This window comes from Solanum verrucosum, unplaced genomic scaffold, assembly GCF_900185275.1.
Source record: "Solanum verrucosum unplaced genomic scaffold, falcon-dt-bn FXZP01000278.1, whole genome shotgun sequence".
In the NCBI taxonomy this organism is placed as follows: Eukaryota; Viridiplantae; Streptophyta; class Magnoliopsida; order Solanales; family Solanaceae; genus Solanum; species Solanum verrucosum.
Genome location: NW_026020332.1, coordinates 4106456 through 4127224, shown reverse-complemented (window position 1 = coordinate 4127224; position 20769 = coordinate 4106456). Strand labels below are relative to the sequence as shown.

At 34.8% G+C, this 20769-nt stretch overlaps 3 protein-coding genes across 11 annotated transcripts; all 3 read left to right on the top strand.

Annotated features, from left to right (window-relative positions):
- The first annotated feature begins 2535 nt into the window (after window positions 1–2535).
- LOC125836313 (uncharacterized) lies at window positions 2536–3271 on the top strand. The gene is made up of 2 exons (XM_049515497.1): window positions 2536–2745; window positions 2879–3271. Exons 1-2 carry the CDS (start codon window positions 2554–2556, stop codon window positions 3011–3013), a joined length of 327 nt encoding a protein of 108 aa, XP_049371454.1. The 5' UTR covers window positions 2536–2553; the 3' UTR covers window positions 3014–3271.
- A 2907-nt stretch (window positions 3272–6178) lies between these two features.
- Window positions 6179–11340, top strand: LOC125836296 (uncharacterized). 5 transcript variants are annotated; one of them, XM_049515471.1, is made up of 5 exons: window positions 6189–6294; window positions 6379–6473; window positions 7700–8007; window positions 8127–8243; window positions 8335–11340. In XM_049515471.1, the coding sequence occupies exons 3-5, from the start codon at window positions 7720–7722 to the stop codon at window positions 10984–10986; spliced, it is 3057 nt and encodes a 1018-aa protein (XP_049371428.1). In that variant the 5' UTR covers window positions 6189–6294; window positions 6379–6473; window positions 7700–7719; the 3' UTR covers window positions 10987–11340. The 5 variants fall into 5 exon arrangements, with proteins under 5 accessions (XP_049371431.1, XP_049371429.1, XP_049371428.1 ...); XM_049515474.1 differs by lacking the exon at window positions 6379–6473 and having other exon boundaries at window positions 6179–6201; window positions 7706–8007; XM_049515472.1 differs by lacking the exon at window positions 6379–6473 and having other exon boundaries at window positions 6185–6201.
- A 1077-nt stretch (window positions 11341–12417) lies between these two features.
- Window positions 12418–20769, top strand: LOC125836298 (uncharacterized protein At4g19900). 5 transcript variants are annotated; one of them, XM_049515477.1, is made up of 5 exons: window positions 12418–13882; window positions 14329–14478; window positions 15676–15810; window positions 16317–16511; window positions 20137–20769. In XM_049515477.1, the coding sequence occupies exons 1-5, from the start codon at window positions 12504–12506 to the stop codon at window positions 20321–20323; spliced, it is 2046 nt and encodes a 681-aa protein (XP_049371434.1). In that variant the 5' UTR covers window positions 12418–12503; the 3' UTR covers window positions 20324–20769. The 5 variants fall into 5 exon arrangements, with proteins under 5 accessions (XP_049371434.1, XP_049371435.1, XP_049371436.1 ...); XM_049515478.1 differs by lacking the exon at window positions 15676–15810; XM_049515479.1 differs by lacking the exons at window positions 16317–16511; window positions 20137–20769 and having other exon boundaries at window positions 15676–15972.

The window sequence follows — 20769 nt, the reverse complement described above, 5'->3', positions numbered from 1 at the left end:
CTTTTTTCTTTTGGGAACATTTTCATAGCTCAATTGTATCTTGGGGATAATCGTGGACTGTTGTGAATAAACCCTCTGTTTATGGTTTTGGGTGTCCATAAAAATGGCTTCTTTAGGGTGTAATGGAGTCGAAACCTCTGATTCGTTGATGGGTTTTCTTTGCTGAATCTGATTTTCAAGATTTTAAGCAGAGATATGATAAATTTACAAAAATAGAAAAAAATAGATCAGTTTTTGGTTGATATTAGGTAGAGAAATGGTCCAACCCCATCCATTAGAGTCTATATGTGAAAGTTGGAAAAGTAAGATAAAATTTGATAAAGAAGTTAAGGTCCTAATATAAGGAGATCAATGAGTTTATCATCTTCAAAATTTGATTTTGGTTTATGTTTGGAAGTTGTGAATGTTATTATTTGGGTATGTACTAGGGTAGGGATACTATGCCATGAGCTTGATCCGCAATTTAGTTAGACTAGGTCTCAGTGAACCAGAAAGAATAAGAAGTGAGTGAGGTGGAGGGAGAGGACTCCTAGATTGAGTAGGAGTGTTGGTTGAAAGTAAAGTTCATTGAAACAAGCACTTAACAGAGTATGCTTGACATTGTGCTATGTGTAGCAAATTGTTCCGTCAGGATTATGTTTACATCTTCATTGAGTGATATCAGTTTTTTTATGCGGTAATAAAGGAACGCACATCTTTATAGTTGTCTGCACTATTTGTGGATGCGAGAAACTTGTATCTAGTGATAAGTAACTAACCAACCAATTTGATCTTGAGAGAGACTTCTCCACACTTTCACATTCTTTATTTTGGTGGATAGGTGTACCCCCGCCTGGGGTGGGGTGGGACGGGATGGGAGGGGGGGGGGATGGGTCACTGAAGCTTCTTAGGTAAAACTCCCTCAAATGGAAGGTTCATACATTTACTTTCTCGAAAGACCCTAAGTCTTGTTAAGTCTCAAGCTGTTTAATATTTTAATTCACTCAACTTCAAAAGAGTGACTAAGTATATGCTCATGTAGAGTTAAATGGTATGCGTAACTCTCTTACTGTTGACTATTCTCTTTGCTTCTAGGGAAGCAATTCTCTTTGATTTATGGAGATACTTATCATTTTTTAACGTCACAGAAGTGTCCCTATAACTACTCTTCTCAAAGTAATACAAAGAGATCAGAGCAAAAGAATTTTGGGAAATATGAGAAATCACCATTGATGTTTCATGAAAAGCTAAGATTGGTATGTATAACAGTGGCTGAGAGGGAAACTAAAAGGAGAAATTTGTGTCTATCTCTATAGTTGAGAAAATGATGTTTTCAATGACTTGTTCTTGAACATTTTTTCAGTTGTGTTCAAAACTGACTAAAATGACAGAGCTATTTATTATGTCTAAATAATTTTTTTTTAAAATTAAACAGTTGCAGTGATTTAATAAGTAAAATCTCAACGGTTTAAGCTTGATGGTCCCCGTCATTGGTTCATATCACCGAAGGACTCAGTGGTGGTGCATTATGTTATGTTTACACATACTGGTTATTATTGTAAAATGTGGGTTTCAATGTCTAATATTCTTGTATAGAATACTGGTTATTATGTTATCTTTTTCTTCTTTTTACATGGGACTTGCTACATCTTTTTACAAATTTGTCTTAGTTATTTAACTATTTTAGTTTAGTCTACATGAAAGTCTTGATTTGGCTTGACTACTACATGTTTAAGAACTACAGCAGCTTTTGAAAACCATGAATGCACATTTCTTCTCTTCTATTGCTGTAAGCATACCTCCTACTTCTATCCAGGGCACACAAAAACATTGAGTTCTCTTGTTTCCATAGTTTTCTTCTTAAGTGTTGTACATGTTCGGGAATGAGTAGTGTTTTGAGTTGTTCCAGTTTCCTATACCCTTTTCATAACGAGTGTGTTGAATCACGTGAATCGCCTCGTTTTTATCAACTATTAAAGAATGGATACTTTTTCTTTATCAAAATAATGGCTACTTTATTTATTTGAATATGTTTGCAATATGCTCCCTTGCGTATGGACTTGAATTTTTTGTTGGGTCAAGTACGTGAAATAGTTTTGTGTAGTGGTGAGACTTGATTCCAGCATTTCGATGACATGTTGAATTGTATGAATTGACCCATTTTAAGGTTTAAGTTGTTCGGGAGAGGAGACTCATCATTAAAATTTGTTTTCAGTCATGGGGTAACCTCTTAGGGCTACCATATGGAAGTTCTTCTCAGAGGGGCAGAATTTCAACTATGCAGATTGCATACTTCAATCTCAAACTTATGAGTTAGCTTGTGTTAATTATGATGCAGTTTTCTCCCACTACGGAAAATTTTAATACTCTTGAGTGCCTCACTTTTTCTATTGTTGATTGTAAATTATGTTACCTGTGTTTTTACTTTTCCTGAATTCATCCCTGCAAATCTAATTCATTTCCAATTTCCAGCTACCTTACTCTTTCTACTAAGATGCTTGTCACCTTTTCTTAGGAAGTATCCTTGCAAATCTTACTCTTTTCTTTTCTGCAGAAGCGGTAAAGCAGGAAGATATGAGTGCTTACAACGCTTTCAAAGCTTGTACTCCAGTCGCATGGAGCCCTAATCTATACATAACCCTTGTAAGGGGTATACCAGGCACTAGGAGGCTCCATAGGCGTACCCTTGAGGCATTGCGTCTTGGCAAATGCAACCGGACTGTAATGCGATGGAACACACCTACTGTTAGGGGAATGATTCAGCAGGTTTTAATAGTGCTATGCTATCAATATGGACTAATTTAATGCGTTTTCTTTCCTTCATCTAGTCTGGTTTATACAACTCTTGTCATTACCACATGAAGATTAATATTTTTTGTATCTATCATTTTGATCTTAGGTGAAAAGATTGGTTGTCGTTGAGACAGAAGAGATGTACAATGCACGTAAGGAGAAATTAGCTAATCAGAAAGCTCTACGTCCTCCTTTGGTTGTAAACCATCACGCAGCCCCTGCAGCTGATTCAGTTCAGTAACTGTTGAAACTCTTTCATGGTCAGATTTGTAATTTGGTCCTGCTATAATGGTCCATCAATGTAGTGCACCCAAGTTATACTTTTGAACATTTGAAAGCTGTTGGTAGGAGCTTTCGCTTTAGCATGTGCTATGAAATTGCATTGAACCTTTGTATTCAGGTGGTGGTTATTATTGTTTTGGCTATAAACAATGCCTCTGGAGCAATCTAGAGAGTTGATTAGGTCCTTACTGTGGAATAAGGAACTTGAAGAAAGATGATATAAAACTAAAAACTAGTTCTAGGTCTGAGAACTCTAGCTCAATGAAGTGCAATGAAGGATTGCGTTATGTTTATGTCATATTAGGAACAACCTTGGATTTTTCGGGATTCTCTGGGAACTTTAGCTTGATTTTCACTGCTTTCTGTTTACCTTTCCTTTGCCTTTTTTCTTCTTCTTCCTCTTCCTTGTCTTCTCTATTCGAGCTCGAGTCTATACTGGTCTTTCTGTCAATATATATATATATATATATATAATAAGTCACAATGCAACTATCATTCTAACTATCTTGTTAGCTTTCAACCAAAAGCTAATATATATATATATATATATATATATATATATAATAAGTCACAATGCAATTATCATTCTAACTATCTTGTTAGCTTTCAACCAAAAGCTAATATATATATATATATATATATATATATATATATATATATATATATATATATATATTGTATATATAATAAGTCACAATGCAATTATCATTCTAACTATCTTGTTAGCTTTCAACCAAAAGCAAAAGCTAACAAGATTTTTAGTTACATATTTATTATTTAGTATGAGCTATTTATTACTCATTCCTTTTGAATTTGTTAATCTGATTTTGATCTGACACATAGTTTACGAAAGTAAATTAGATTTTGAGAAAAAACATTAAGTGATACTTGAAGTTGTCCTAGATTTTCAAAAAGACACCTTAACTTTGCGTGCGTCCTATTACCCCTCAAAACATTCAAAATCACAATAAATACACATTTTTTACACAATATTTCTACTTTGGACAAAAATATCCTTCGAATGTTCAATTTCTTAAAAACAAAAAGTCGGACCCATTATTGATGTATTGAAGGATGCTTTGGTAATTTTCTATGATGAATTCGTTTTGTTTGTTTCTTTTAAATTTATTTTACTATACTAAATAATTGTATAAAATATTATGAATCACGATAATTAATTACTTAAATATTTAAAAGATATAAAAATATATAAAAGATCTGATTGACTCTTCAAATTTTATCGGTGACACATAAATTGGGACAAATGAAATAATATATATTATTTGAAAAATTCTTAGAAAGTACTATAAATTACAATAATTAACAGCTAGAAATATTTCAAAGACAAAAAAAATTGATTGAATCTCAAATTTTTTTTAGTACTACATGAATTGAGAAAGAAGAAATGATCTCTATTATTTGAAAATGGCGTAAAAGTATTACAAATCATACAATAAGAATTAACAATTTAAAATTTTAAAAGACTTTAATGCTTTATACTTATTCTATTTCCACTTTGGACAAAAATATCCTCTCAATATGCTTATTTTTTTAAACAAAAAGTGGGACCCATTATTGATGTATTCAAGGATGCTCTAGTGTATATATATATATATATATATAACAATGATCTTTGAATAAAAGGAAGAAATCAATGTTAGTTATTTTGTCTTTAAATATCTTTCTTTAGTCTGAAGTGATGGCTGGCCTTGGTGCTTTGAGAAGAAAAATGGGGTGAGGAGTTGGTGGCTGAAGTTTCCAAATGATTTCATCCTAATTGTTTATCTTTGATCTGCTCCATATAATAAAATTTATGATAATAGCAAATCAATATATTATTATGGAGTGAGCTTGGCCATGTTTCATCGTGGAAGTTGCAAAAAAATATTCTGTTTTCATAGTGAAAATTGATATTTGAAGATTGAATTTGTATATAGCCCTGAATACACATTTGGCCATAAAAATTCAAAATTTAACTTGGTCAAATGCCCTATTGGAGGAGGTTAAAAATTCATTGGACCAAATTTCATTATCTTTACGAATGCCTTGCAAGCTGATCGTTGCATAATCACATGCAACTCGTGTTAGAGTGATAAAAGAAAAAAAAGACTAAAAATAAAATAAATAAATTATAATAAAAAAATAATATTATTAAAAACCAAAAATTAAAGTTATTCAATCAAACTTTTTAATATCATATTATACTATAGTAAGAAAGAGAGAAATTTCATGGAATGAGGAACATAGAGCAAAAGAAGTAAAGATGACAAATGGGGGTTTGTGGTTTGGACAAAGAAAAGAATCTTCCTTGTGCTTGTGTGCCACAGTGAAGGCACTAATTTTTTTTTTCGCTAAAGGATATTTATTATTCGAATAATTTTCTCTTATTACTGAAAGAAAGATTTTATCGAAAAGAATGATACTTTTTCATATTTGGAAATAGTTAAACTTTTCATATTGTTCTATATATGACCATTTACTTATCCAGTACGCCACTTCTCAATCTTCCATATAACTGCTTACCCCCTGCAATTTTTTTAAAAAAATTTACTTTTCCCCTCATTTACTAATATTTTCCTCTTCAATAATTAGAAAATTTACTACAAAAATATAATTTATTCAGTGAAGTCTTAATAGAAAAGTAGAGATTGAGCATGATAGGGTAGATACCGAATACTTTTTGAATTTTATTGTATTCGATATGATATTCAATATTTATATAAAAAATATTAATGTAATATCAAAATATATAATTATATATAATATTCTAGTATATTATTATAATAATACTTATAGATATCAAAAACAACAACATACTTTTCTCATAAAAATAATAAATATACAAATCTATATCAATACAAAACTAATTATTTGAATATCAAAATTTGAACAACTCTATATTAATTAAAATATTCTTGTATAAATGATAGTCAAAAAATTACTTATTTTTCCTTTGAATATTTTAGTATTATATAATTAAAATATTTCTTAAACAGTCTTAAAATACCGAAATCAAACTTCAAAATAATCAAATCATAACTTTGAAAAATATCTTTTTTCCTTTAAGTCCTATATATTACTCTTTATATGTTTCCCTAGTTGTACTCCAACGCAGAAAAGAAACCCCTCGGCTTTTTCCTGCCATTGGTAAAATTTCTGCTTCTCTCTCTAAAATCTTCTAATTCTCTGTTTCTCTCTCTAGAATCTATCGATTTCCGATTACTGATTTGGGGTTTAACGGTAAGGGGTTTGGAAAATCTCAGTTTTTTTGATCAAGTATTTCTGTATTTTTGTTATCTGATGATTTTGTTGAGTTTTGTTTAGTGTAATTGTACTGTGTTAGAATCAACGGTATCTGTTGCAGCAATCAATTTGTGCGGACGGAAAATAGTTGGGGAGAAGACCAGCAGTATATACAGGTTGATTGAGATTTTAAGTATTTCTGTTTAATGTGATGTATTTGAGTATCTGATTGAGAATTACTCAGTTTATTGATTTGAAGTGAGTGTTAAGTTGAACTTTATTGAAAATATTCAATGTGTATGTAGGAGGAATTTCATTTTGATGTTGAATTTGAATTTTGCATATTTGTTGAGAAAAATTGGGGGTTTCTCCCTGAACTGCTTTTTGGGTATAATCCTAAACTTTGTAGTTATTTTTCAAGTTAATAGAATATAAACTGAATGAAACAAAAAACACCAAGTGATTTTCTTTTCATCTGTATTTGCCTTGTTGGACAGAGTGGAGAGAGGTATTTTGGTATAGGTATTATGTGGAATTAGTCTAGGATGAAACAATTGTTTCACTTGAAAATATTGTTTGGTAGCTTCTTTTTTCGCTGCCTCTTGAAAATACATTTTTCTTCATCTTTACACTGTTTGCCCTTGAAAGGGAGGATCTGTGTGAAATATTGTGCTTTTGTATTATATGGTAGTAGATCTTTTATCTTTATGGTTGATTAGGGGTGTTTGTATTTGCCTTTTTTTTTTGGATGTATTATGTGTTTAGGGTCGTGAAATACGAGGAACAATACAATGCATCTCTTACTCTGTTCAATTTGTTTGATCACGGATGGAATTTGTGTCACTAGCAAATGTTTTTTTACGTGTTCCTTGTTTTTGAGTAGTCTGAAATGTACATTACTTGGTTGCAGATGTGCAGTTGCCAGTTTATTGAATGCTTTTTGTTAACCAGGGTCTGGTCTATAAGTTTTGTAATGCTAAGTCCAAATTTAGTATTTTTTTCACTACTCTCAAGTATCTAATGAATCTGTTCATCATGTTGTTCACTGTAAAAAAATCCGTATCACAAGCATCGATAGGTTCTCCATAAAGATGGTTCTAATTTTGGTATGTATTTTATTTTGCCTATGTCTGATTTCTCCAAAGAATTTTTTTATTAGATGAAAGGTAGTATTAGATATCAGGTTCATTTTGATCAATAATAATAGTCAATACATAACAGCTTTGAATGCTATTGTAACTTAGTTCAATCTTAACATGTTTCTCCTGCTTTTTTTTTTTCCTTATCTAGCCTCTTTGATTGCATGTGCACTTCTTTGGGAAGTTGAATATATATTTGGGCTCCATACTGGTTTGACATATCACCAATTGTTGTTTTTACTATTATGTGCCTTTAAATGAAGTGACAGGATATAGTTTGTCAATGGAGTATGACAACGAAGAGCATGGTTTTATTAGTGTTCCGGCTCCTGAGTTTGGTGCAATTTTTATGTCAAATATTGCAACAAAGAGAGACTGCTTTAAACATAAAGTCTTTGGCCTTCCATCATCCATGGGCAATTTTGTGAAGGAGGTCAAAAAAGGAATGATCCTGTTCCTATTTGAATATGAAAGGAGACAACTTTTTGGAGTGTATCGGGCTATCTCAGATGGTGGAATGAACATTGTACCCCATGCATTTAGTTCTTCTGGGAAGCAGTTTTCTGCGCAGGTATCATATTGTCAAATGATGATTTCATATAATTCAACAAGTATTATCATTAGGTTGAATAATACAAGGATATTTTTGGTTTCCTTTTTTTCTTTTTGCTTTCATGTTCTCTTCCCCAGGTTCGATTTGTGCTGATTTGGCGTTGTAGTCCACTATCCGAAGATGAGTTCCGTGATGCCATTAGGGAGAACTACTTTTCAGCAAGGAAGTTCCACTTTGGTCTGTCTGATGAGCAGGTGTGATGATTGCTCTCTATATTTGGGCTTTTAGTGATCATATGTTGTAGCTGCATATTTCTGTTACTAATTGTTCCTTCTCAATATGCAGGTTCATAGGCTTCTTAGATTGTTTAGTTCAAGAAAGTTAAAGAATAAGTTACCCCCGAGAAAGCTCACAACTGGAGTGGGCAATGGAATTGACGAAGACCATATAATGGTGAATAACAAATCCTATACAGCAAGTGGTGGCTTTGATATCAAACGTTCTAATGCTGATTTAAGGCCTTCCCTGTCAAGAGGATATCCAAGTTCATTCCATGGAGTAAAAAGAGTCGCCGATGACATGTTTTCAATTGAGCATAGAGAGAAGGATGAAGATATAGTTGATTCTGCCGAACATCTCTACTATAATGATAAGAAGAGAAGAATAGGTTATGATGAAGCATTATCAAGGGATAATGCTGCAGAAGATAAGCTTCATGTTCACTCCCCCACTGAAGAATTAGGATTTTCTGGAGATGATGAGTGGTCTTTGAATGGCAGGGTAAAGAGGAAATATAAAATCAACATGAATTGTACTCCTGCCCTCTCCAACTACATGGAAGATTCTGACCTCAGAAGAACAGTTCATGATGCAAATTTAGTGGTAAGAGATCAGATAGTGAAGGAAAATAACATGGATAGTAATTTTGGTCCGGGCAGATCAAATGAGCAGAATGAAAAGCCTTCAGACAATGCTAGAACTAGACTTTGTACTCATTATGCAGGTTTTTTAAGGAACAATCATGTGGATAAAGCACATATCATGGATAATTCTCATGAGCCTTCCCTTTCTAGGAAGAATAGAAGTGATCCCTTTTGGAATGTTGGAACTGCAAGTGATGATTGGCCGAGTTCCTTGGATGATAGAGTAGGGGGGAAAAAGAGCCATTTGGACCCTGATATTAATTCTACAATTGTGTCTGAGCGCTTTGTGAACTCACCCTACAAGAAAAAAGGAATGCGTAAAGATGGTAGATTATTCAGAAGAGAGATAAGCGGAAATGAATCTAAGTTTTGTACACGTCTCATAAGAGAATTTGATCATCAAGAGGCCACTGATGATGATGTATGCTTCCTTTCTAGGCGTAAAGGAGCAAATGAAAAATGTGTTGACAGATTTCTTATCCCAACTGCTTCAAATGGGAACTCCGCCTATGCCGGAGATGTAGGTAGACAAATGGCTGAAGTTGGTAGTTATCCAATGGATGATTTTGATGGGTTGGTCCCTGGTACAGAAAACTTTCAGAGGCCTCTCGCCGGGGCTGATTGCACTGTGTACTCTCCAATGAAGAAAAGAACCTCAGGGTACTCCACCAAGTTTCTTGCTGGAACAGAATTTCCTCAGTCAACAGAAGGACAAAATTTTGGTCCCTCTTGCTCTAAATTCCATGATGCAACAATTACAAGAGTCATGCCATATAAGGATGAGCTACCCAATTCTTGTTATGGACATACTGAGACATACGAAGTTGAACAGGGTTCAAACTTTGTGCGAGGGCCACCTTCTTCCAATGTGTATAGAGAGAATAACTTTGCATCATCTAAAGGTATATCTTCTCCATATTCCCATCCTGAATTTACAACGAGGGGCCTGGAATCAGTTTCTGAAGGTGGAAAAATGGTTCTGCTTTCGCACGATGGGTTCAGCAATCCACCTTTAAATGTTGGAATTTCTGAGTTGGTGGAACCAAATAGGTCTGGTTCTTTTGGTTACAGAACTGCTTCCATTCCAAGGGCATCTATTGCTCCACAGTTAACTAGGGATGATATTAATGAGGGTGAAACTTGGAGATTTTCATCTCAAGCTGCCCTTGGTTCAATTGCTAGAAATTCCTTTTCTGGTAATTATCAATGTGCTGATGAGGAGATAGGTGATGGGCATGTTATATGGCAAGGGAGTGATGCAACTCATGTTGGAAGAATATCTCGCTCTCCTAACACTAGTTGGTTACTCCAAGGAAATGTTTTGACAAATCTTGACAACGCCTACAGACCTGGAGCTGACATAGTTAATGATGAATACGAGAACAACAGATTAACACAAGTTCATTCTGATTCCAGAAATTCCAGAAAAAGTGTTTTTAGTCGCTTATCTTTGGCTCCTAAAGTACATAAGCTAAGAGAACACAAATTTGATTATAGTATGAGCTTTGAAGAGCATTATATGGATACAACAGTTGATGAAATCATGGACTTGTTATACGAGGATCAGAAAATTGTACCAAAAAAGCCATTGAATCGTAAACCATTTATTCGAAAAGTTGGATCTGGTGAAACTGATAGGTCAGGAAAACATGCTGCAGTTGTCAAGAATGATGCAGAGCAGACTGCTGATTCAATGATGAGAGTTCTCAAAGAAAGTGCAAATGAAGTTCTTGAAGAAACCATGAACCATATTCTGGCAGAGACCAGAATGGTGGATTTCAAGCGCAGGAGGGAGACAAATCGAGCTTCAGAACAGACTACTGTTAAATTAAACAAAGAAGAAGAGACAAATGCTAATGAATACACAGTCCTTCAGAATGCACTAGGAAACAGTTCTCAAACTGCAGTGGCTAAGGTTTCAGCTGATAAGCCATTCAAGCGTAGGAAGCTTGTGCGTCCAGCATTTGATGAGAACAACTGTAGGAGTGTTTTGAATCACCAACTTCCTTGTCAGACACTTGCCACGGCTAAAACAGGGAACTCAGATTCGATCGAGTTTCAGCCCGCTCTCTAATAATTAAACTATCTAGGTGAACAACGAAATGATCACTCCATAGTCATCAAGTTCTCCAACATGCTTACTCAAGAGGCGGTTTGCATAGACTGAAGCTTGGTATATGATGATGACGAGGCTGAACGAAGGCAGCGCCATGATTGTATACTAAAATCATGTAGCATACGACTGTTTTCAGATCTTATGTCGATCTGCACCTCAAGTTTTGTGGAAGTTGGATTTTGTTATGCAAATGAACAAATTCACCCCTTGTGTAAATTTGATATTTGCTTCCTTCATTTTGTTCCGCATAGTAACATGTTCTTATTTTAGTTGATCTCGTCTTTTATCCTATTAAATCATTTTCTTCCAAAAGAGTTTACTCCTATATTTTGAGTGATGTGGTAAGTAGTTATTCATTCTTAATCGAAGATTTTGGATGTGAGCTTTGAGTATGAAGTTGCTTTTGTTAAGAAAAGTCTGGTTCAAAGGGAGGTGATTTGGTACCTTCCAGCTATCTTGTTTCTCTGCCTTGTGCATGCCCCTCCTTGTAGATAAGGTGAGCTCTCACAATGTGACGGGCGATGTGTACGAGGTTCAAGAATGAATTTACCACCATATAATATATCAGTTTCATATGGATAAGTTGTAGCCCGGAATTCGAACGGACACCCTCGTGGGATCACAACTTATTTGAGTTAAGGTGATGACTTGGGGCAAGATGAGTTCTCATAGATGACTTGTCGATAATTACTACTTATTTCAACTTCATACAAATAAGTTGTAGTCTGAAATCCAAACACATCATATGTTATTAAGAATAGTTCACCCTTATGAGATATAAAAATTAATTGGGAAATAGTTGGTCCTAATCAAATTTAACATGAATTATGGTTTGCGTATTTATTCTATTGATGATTACATAACGTTTTTTGATGGTATGACTTGTCAACGATTACTATCTATTTCGACTTCATATAGATAAGTTGGAGCCTGAAATAAAAAACATTTGGTGAGGATAGTTTACCCTCGTGGGATCAAAACTTAGTTAGGTACATGCCAATTTTATTTTATTTTATTTTTGGTACTAAAATCACATCTTTTGTTTTTTGATATAGTTTAAAATTTATTTTTTATATGACATTTAAAATTCTAAATTAAACATATTTTCATACCTGAATTTATTTTAGTTTCGGATCAAAAGATTTGAAATTTCAATTAAAAAAAGGAATTGAAACTAAAAAAAGGTATTACTATCTCCGTTTACTTTTAATTGTCGTGATTTCATTTTTTAGAGTCAAATGATAAACATTTTAACTAACATTTTATAATGTATTTTTTTATCAATGAAATTTAATTTCACTTTAAAAAGTAATCAAATTGACTTTCGAAAGTACACGGACGGAGGTAACACACAAATCCATTTGTCATTTTACAGTTATAACCTTCTAGCAGAATCTCAGTCACCCCCACCCCCTCTTCCGCCCCAAACCTCCGGTGACATCTGAAGTCGCCACCGCAACCGCCCGCCGTACCACATGCTTCGGAACCTCCGAACGCGGCGGCGTCCGCTTTACGGCGCGCACATTTGCGCCTTAGCGGCCGCGATTCTTCTCCTCCTCTCCGTTTCACTCCTCTACAGTCGCCTCAACTTCTTCCTCCAACCTAACAATCCCCATCCGCATCCCCTCCAATACGACACCATTTCACTGAACAACCCTCTCGTCGACGATTTAGCTGACGCTGATTATCGCTCCTCCGATGACCGCATCGACGAGCTCGACGTTGCTGACAGCAACAACAATAACGATGATGAGTTCCTCTTATCCAATGAATCCGAAGAGGACGATGAAGAAATCATCAATCAGTATCCTAGGGTTTCCTCGACGTATTTCTACGACCAGAGGCACGGAGTTGTACGGAGGGCGTTTAACAAACGATCAATTGAGGAATGGGAAGATTACGTTAATTTTGAATCGAGGATGAAGTTAGGATTAGGGTTTAAGAATGATGAATCTAAGGCCGCGTTTGGATCGGATGATCTTCCAGTAGATGTGCAAATGAGGATGAAGTTGAGTGAAATTGAGAGTGTTGAAGATGCTTTATTACTAAAAGGATCACCTTTGAGGGAAGGGTGGGGTGAGTGGTTTGAAAAGAAGAGTGATTTTTTGAGGCGTGATAAAATGTTTAAGTCAAATCTGGAGGCGTTAAATCCAAATAATAATCCCATGTTGCAGGATCCTGATGGAGCCGGGACTACTGGATTGACTAAGGGGGATAAGATTGTGTTAAAAGGGTTGATGAATGAGTTTAAGAAAGTTCCATTTCTGGTGAAAAAACCACTTTCAGTGTCTGAATTGACAAAATCTGAGTTGGTTAATGATGCTTTGGAGCTACAGAAGATGGCGGGGCTGGCAAAAAATGATGTGTTCGAGTCAAAGGAGTTGAAATTCAATGGTGAATTAGTGAAAACTAATGATGAGGATGTGAATAGAGGGAAGAGAGTGAAGCGTAGAACTTTAAACGATGATGCTAGAATTGGAAAAAGAGTTGTTCATGATAGTGATGGAGAGTCAGCTCCTAGGAGTAAGGAAGAGATAAGGAATGGTAATATGAAAGTTGTGCAAGATGATGCCCGCGGTGAAGTTTCTGGGCTAGTCTTTGCTGATGGGAAGAGATGGGGTTACTTTCCGGGCTTGCAACCCCGGTTGTCTTTCACTAACTTCATGGACTCATTTTTCAGGAAAGCAAAATGTACTATGAGAGTTTTCATGGTCTGGAATTCTCCAGCATGGATGTTTACCGCTCGGTATCAGAGGGGACTTGAGAGTGTACTTAACCGTCACCGGGATGCTTGTGTGGTGGTTTTCTCTGAGACAATCGAACTTAATTTCTTTAGTGGTTTTGTGAAGGATGGGTAAATTACTGAATTTCTTTCTTCCATAAGTTTAGATTTGTTATCTTGTTGGCAGAGGCAGATGTAGAGTACAGGTACCCGGTGCTGAGCATAAATTTATGTGTAAAAATCCACGAATATTGCAACAAACAGTAGATATGAACCGATAACTTTAAAAATACAATGAGTTCATTTGCTAAAAATACCTGGATCTGCCTCTGCTTGTTGTTGTTGTGTATTTGGCTAATATTTTCATCTGAAGTTATCCATATTTGCCTCATGAAAATCATACTCAAAGTGCTTCCAAGAAGTCTTAAGTTCTTGCTTAAAACAACAGTTTTTTTTTGTAAAAGAAGATAATCTCAAGTTCTCTTTGTGTATATATGCATAAATGCATGTCTATGGTGTTTTATTCTTCCATTTGCACTTTATTGGAGATGGATTTGATGATAGATTATTTTCCGCAGCTTTAAAGTGGCTGTTGTGATGCCCAATCTTGATGAGCTCCTACTAGGCACACCAACACATGTATTTGCTTCTTTCTGGTATGAATGGAAGCAGACAAGACATTACCCTTTCCATTATAGTGAACTAGTCAGGCTGGCAGCTCTATACAAGTAAGCAATTTGGAAAATATACACTTCCCAATGTATTTAAATTGTTATGTACTCTGAAGCTAATCGAGGTGTTATCTCTATGATGATGCATTGTAGTTTCAATTTAAAATGTGTTACCTTCCACCTAGTTTGGCATAACAGAGTAAAAAATCTGGTGTTTCCTGTATATAACATTTGACTTGAGGTAAGGCAAATTAGATAAGGAGCCCGCACTTAAGATCTCGACTATTTATTTCAATAGGTAATTATTTTTTATTATAGAAAAATGATTCCAATAATCTTTTCGAGATTAATCAGTTGACGGCATAAACAGTAACCTTCTCTAATGCAATCAGCTCATGGATGGATAATTCATGAATAGTCAAAAAGGAAGAGTTGCAATAGATTAACTTCAATTTGCTGAGGGTTTTTTTTTTTTTTTTGAGAATTCAATTTGCTGAAGTTAATTTCAATGTGATTGTAATATTTTTTATTTTTCTTTCGCCTTTTTATTTCCCATAGCTGATATTCTTAAACTTGGTCTAGTAAGCCACAAGACAGGTTGTTCATGAAGTTAAGAAATGGAATTGATGATGGTTAGAAACACTTTATAAAAAATGACGGTGAGAGGACTACTGAAGAAGGATCTAAGTTTCTTCTGAGACATACAAAAGATTTTGCTGTTAGTATATGTTAGTGGATAACTCATAGTTGCGTCTGTGGCACATGGAAAGCTTCTTTTTAAGATCACATAATTCCAGAAATTTGCTGCTTCTAGTGAGGGTTTTGTTTTAGCAATATATGCCAATAGCTGAATTACATGAATTATCCTTAGAGAAAGTAGATTGTGGTGAGGCTGCAACAACAGCTCTTTGCAAAAGTCAAGAACCTTATGAAACTAGGATCATGATCGTGTTTGAATATATTACAGATGGCTGTAAATCTAGCAATTTGCCACCTGTTTATTCTGAAACGTGTTACATCTCAATCTTTTTCCTGATTCACATTAAAAAAATTATTTACCTTATAAAAAAGATTGACTAAAGGGGCCATATGAAAGCTGTGATCTCATGTTTGTAATGAACTTTTTGTCCTTTCCATTTACTGCAGTATTGTTCTAACTTCAGTAATATAACAACTTATTTTCTTTTGGTGAAGTTTATAGTTGTTGCATTGTTATAAATGAACTTTCATGTTCTCTTTTGCCTTTTATTGCAGGTATGGTGGAATCTATCTTGACTCAGACATCATAGTGTTGAATTCATTGTCTTCACTTAATAATACTGTTGCTTTTGAGGATAACCGACGTGGAAAAACTTTGAATGGTGCTGTAATGGCTTTTAGAAAGCACAGGTACTTGCAACACAATCTTTGCCTCTTGAATAGTTCTGAAGTGCTCTGTTCTAGTTCTGGTGTGCTTGGACCTTGCAATAACCACCCTTTCTCTGGCATTTTAGTATGTCCATACCTAATATTTTGAGGCCCACTGAGGAAAAAACAGGGATAAGGAAAATTGAGGGAGCTAGGGAAGGGCTGCTTTATGTGGACAAAATTACACATTCGTAAAATAAAGATTGATGCAAAGATTGGTCGAGGTGCACACAAGCTGAGCAAGATACCACTGTTTTCAAAAATATGTTTGGGTTGTCCTTAGCAGCCTGAAAATGCTATCGGAGGATGCAAATTTTGAACAATAATCTCTAATTGCACCTGTTAATCTGTCAGAAATGTTTGCTAAAGTTTATTGCGGGAAAAGGATAGGAACACAAGTATTCCTAGCAAAAGTATATAAATGTAAAGTATCATTTTCTTCTGTCTGCCCTATAACGAAGATTCACTTTCTTGTATGTCTTTTGCAGTCCTTTTGTAATGGAGTGTTTGAAGGAGTTTTATGCTTCTTATGACGACACACAATTGAGATGGAATGGAGCTGATCTTTTGACAAGAGTTGCTAGTAACTTTTCTGTCAATGATAATCTTTCCGGTAGAAAGACGGAGATCAATTTTCAACCCTCTTTTGTTTTCTTCCCTATCGGTCATAACAATATTACCAGGTACCAAACTTAACAACCTTTTAATCTTGAGGTCAAAAGTATAAAGGTGGTACTTAGAATTGCGAGTGCTTAAATTTTTTAGTGAAAGATTTATCATTGTTATTTTGAACTTTTGATTATTGTTCATACCGTTGTATGGGAAAGAGTGTTGGTGGGTTAAGAACTTGCAAGTCTAGGAGATGAAAGTAGCAGAAATGTTGAGATGGATGTGTAGAACTGTAGATACTAGGAGAGATAGGATCAAGAATGAAGAAGTTTGGGACAAGGTGGGAGTGGCCTCCGTGGTGGACCAGTGAGGGAAGTGATATAGAGATAGTTCGAGCATGTGAAGAGGAGATGCACAAATGTCATGTTGAGGAGGTGTGAGAGGTTGACAATTGTGGTTTGAGGAGAGGTAGCGGTAGACCGAAAAAGTATTAATGAGATGTGATTAGATAAAATTTGACACACTTGCAGCTTACTGTGGACATGTTCCTAGATAAAAGGTCTAAGATTAAGGTAGAACGCTAGTAGGTAGTCGAGTGTTGTCTAGTTTTCCTAATCAATATTATTAGTAATTTAGTATTACTCTCTTATTATTCTTCAATTTTATTATTGCTTGTTGTTTCCTTTGCTTCGGTTATCGTATTTTTTTTTTGAAACTGATAAATGTGTATTCCTCAGCATTAAGGACATGCTGGACACCATCAAAAAGTGTTGGATAAAAAAAAAAAAATAGCAACTAAAAAACAAGATACTTACAGAGATCTTAATAAATCTACAAACTGATCTATATCCTCTAAACCTACTTCTTTACACCAAAAGTAGAAAGATATTATACAATTCCTCGGTTATCGTATTATGTGTTGTTGAGACTATTCTTTTCTCCAGTATTTTCATCATGGCTTCTTCACTCTTGTATCCCCCTTTCAAACCTCCTTGAAATGCTTTACTTGAGCTGAGTGTCTTTCAGAAACAATCTCTCTACCTACCAAGGTAGGGGTAAGGTTTGCGTACACACCACCCTCCTCAAACCCCACTTGTTAGATTACACTAGGTATAATATTGTAGTTGTTAATTATTGTTCATGCTAACATTATTTCCTTTCCCCCCATTTTCTTGCCTTGATAAACTGGAGTTACTTCCAGTCATCATGGTGTTATTATCTATTATTATTGCTGTATTTATCATGTTATTAGTATGTTGATAAATTGCTTAGAGTTGACGATCAGTTTTAGATGCTTTTGAGGTGAATGCAAAAAAGTTAAATATGGCACTGCAGCATTATGTAGCTTTAGCCCAGTTTCCAAATACATTTCTTAACCCCAGAAAAGGAAACCTATATTATAGAATCTACTTGGCCCTTTGTTCAGATTAGTGCCGAACCAACTTTTGGGTGTTGAAAAGAAATGAGTATGATGTAGGACAACTGGAGAACCCGTATCCTTAACTTTTGCTCCAAACGTATGTAACTCATGGCTAATTTGACCAATTTTGTGTTTAAGATTGAAAAGTATTGATCACCAATAATCTTCATTGTGGTCATAAAAAAAAAACTTTATTGCCACATCCCAAAACAAAAAGGTATCGGCTTTGATGGTTAATTGGTTATAGCATACATAGCTTTTAGTTCAGAATGTGGCTTAAGAATCTTAATCTCTATTTTAAAACTACAGTTGTATGGTTAACAGAACTTAAATATTGCAAATTTTGTCCCAGAACAAGTCACTTGTTCAAAACTTTGAAAACTCAGTCTAGTTAGAGCTTCCTGGTTTTAGCAGAACCTTAAAAAAATGAAATTAAGGAGTGTAATTCTATCTATACCCTGTAAGTAGAAGTATTATCCCTCTTAGAGCCCAGCAATTTATCCCCTGTAGATGACATATTACCCCTCTTAGATTTCATTAGCTCCCACAACATGGCTTAGAGACCATACATTTGCTTGTGGTTAACCCCCTGACTAAATTGGAGTTTCTGCAACATCTTACTTCATCAAAAATAATAAATTCTATCTATTCAAGGCCTTGTATTCTCTGAACTGTAAAGCCCAGTTGGGAAACTAACCTTGAGTTTCAATGAAAACTGATTCTCGTTTTTTCCAACTTGAATAGCTGGTATTAGAATGGTCAGTTAATAATTCAACTTGACAATGCTTAAATCAACAAGAAATCTCTTTCTAGTAGAAAAGATAAGGTAAAAATTTGGAAACCCTTACCCCTAACAATCTGATGAATCTGGAGAGAAACTCAATTTTTTTGAAAGCAAAAAGAATATGCAACAAGTGTTATGTATGGATGTATCTCTTCATTGCTTTTTTGGTGTAACATGGCTGATGCAACAGATTTCAGAGCCATAGATTTTTTGAGCTTGTTACACAACTTATAATGATGCTGTTCTTGTAAATATTTTAAACACACCCCTTGTGACTAGCTGTCAATAAAATTTCTTTTTAAGACAAAAAACAGAATGGTCAGCTAATTCCCATGCAATCTTATTTGGAATCTTTGAACTCTTAAAAGGCGGCCTTCTATATTTTGGGCTTCATTAGAGGGCATCTTTTTTACATGGTCTACACCTGGTATTTAAGTGGATAAGGGGTAGAGGGATGAGCCCATCATCCACTGAAGTTTCGAACAATGTGCCACTGGCTCTCAAGGATTTCTTGGTAATTAAAAGAGTAGTTTGAATTGATACTTTAAAGAAGATAATTTGAAAAATGTCCTCTTTTTACTGTTGATTTGGTTAAATATATTGCTTTAACTAATGCCTAGTGGGGTGACCTCATAAAAGTTTTTGAGTCTTGTACTGAAAGGAGAGGAGAAAAAAGATGCATAATAATGCTTGTTACCATCTCAAAAAAATTAAAGAATGATGGATTATAGTTTGAATAATGTAAACTTGAGGAGTTGGAAAGGATTGGAAGAAAATCTGGAAAACCATTCCAGCTGGCATATGATTGGTCATTTGGAAAGAAAGAAATCTCAGATATTTTGAAGACAAAAGAGAGCATACACATGCTGAAGTACCTGCTTAGAGCCTTAGACTTTTGGTTCAAAATACAGAATGTACAAGATGTAGCTAGTTTCGTAGAATTCCTCAATAGACTAGTGGACAAGATAGAACCTGAGCTTTTCTAAGGTTCCTAGATATACAAAATAGACACCTCCTTAGAGATCTTGTTATAACCCACAACAGAAGCCTAGTGCTGCTTTTGTTTTCATGTAATGCCTACTTATGTATCACTAAAAGAATAATGTGAACTCTAGCTCACTTACAGCCTAAGCAATACTTTTGTTTCATTTATGTGCAAAATCTTAACAACTTAACATGTAATTGCAACATTGATTTGAATTTCCATGTTTTTCCTTAATTAGAGTCGAAGTTTGAAGAAGTAAAATATTATTTCATGTAATTTAGCCTTGATTGTATTCTTGAACCCCAAACTAACTGTGGGCTAAAGGAAAAAAATCCTTGGTCCGTCTAAATATCTCATTCAGGGAGCTTTGGCAGAATCTGAACATGTCATGGTTTCTGTAATCAGTCATCATCATCTGCTGGTTAAAATTACATAATCTGCTTATTTTTCTTGTTGAGGATAATTATAGAGAAGGGGGATTATAGAACTTACAACTCTTTCTTTTGACAGATACTTCTCCGCACCAGCAATGGAAACTGAGAAAGCTGAACAAGATATGCTCTTTAAAACTATCCTCAAAGAAGCTGTCACGTTTCACTTTTGGAATGGCTTAACTTCAGCTATGGTTCCAGAGGCTGGCAGCCTTGCACACCGGCTCATTAATTACAATTGCCTACGTTGCTCTGACACACTGTGAAACACCATTAAAGCAGATGACCATTTTTATTTTCATTCCATTAGATATACCTCACAGCTTTTAAAGAGATTCAAAAGAAAGCCAGTTATGAAGATGTACATTTAATATTCCGGTGCTGCTTCATCCATGAAGAAATACTGCATGTGGTAATGATGTCCTGTCTATATATATAAATTCTTGTTGTACAAAACATGAATCTCCAGTTGGTTGAAGGCTTTCTGGACCTTGTATTCATGTTGTAGATTCATGAAGAGGTCCTGCTTTTTGTAGCTGAGTTCTTACTGTATATTTTCCCTTTGATTTTTGTAGTTCTCATTTATATCAGTCTGATTCACTTAGTTGTAATTCTGAGTTTTGTAGAACTATTTGTAGTCATTGGCAACACAACAATGATATATTTAAATGATGTTCCTTTTACATTATTTCTACAATTGTAGTTTTACATT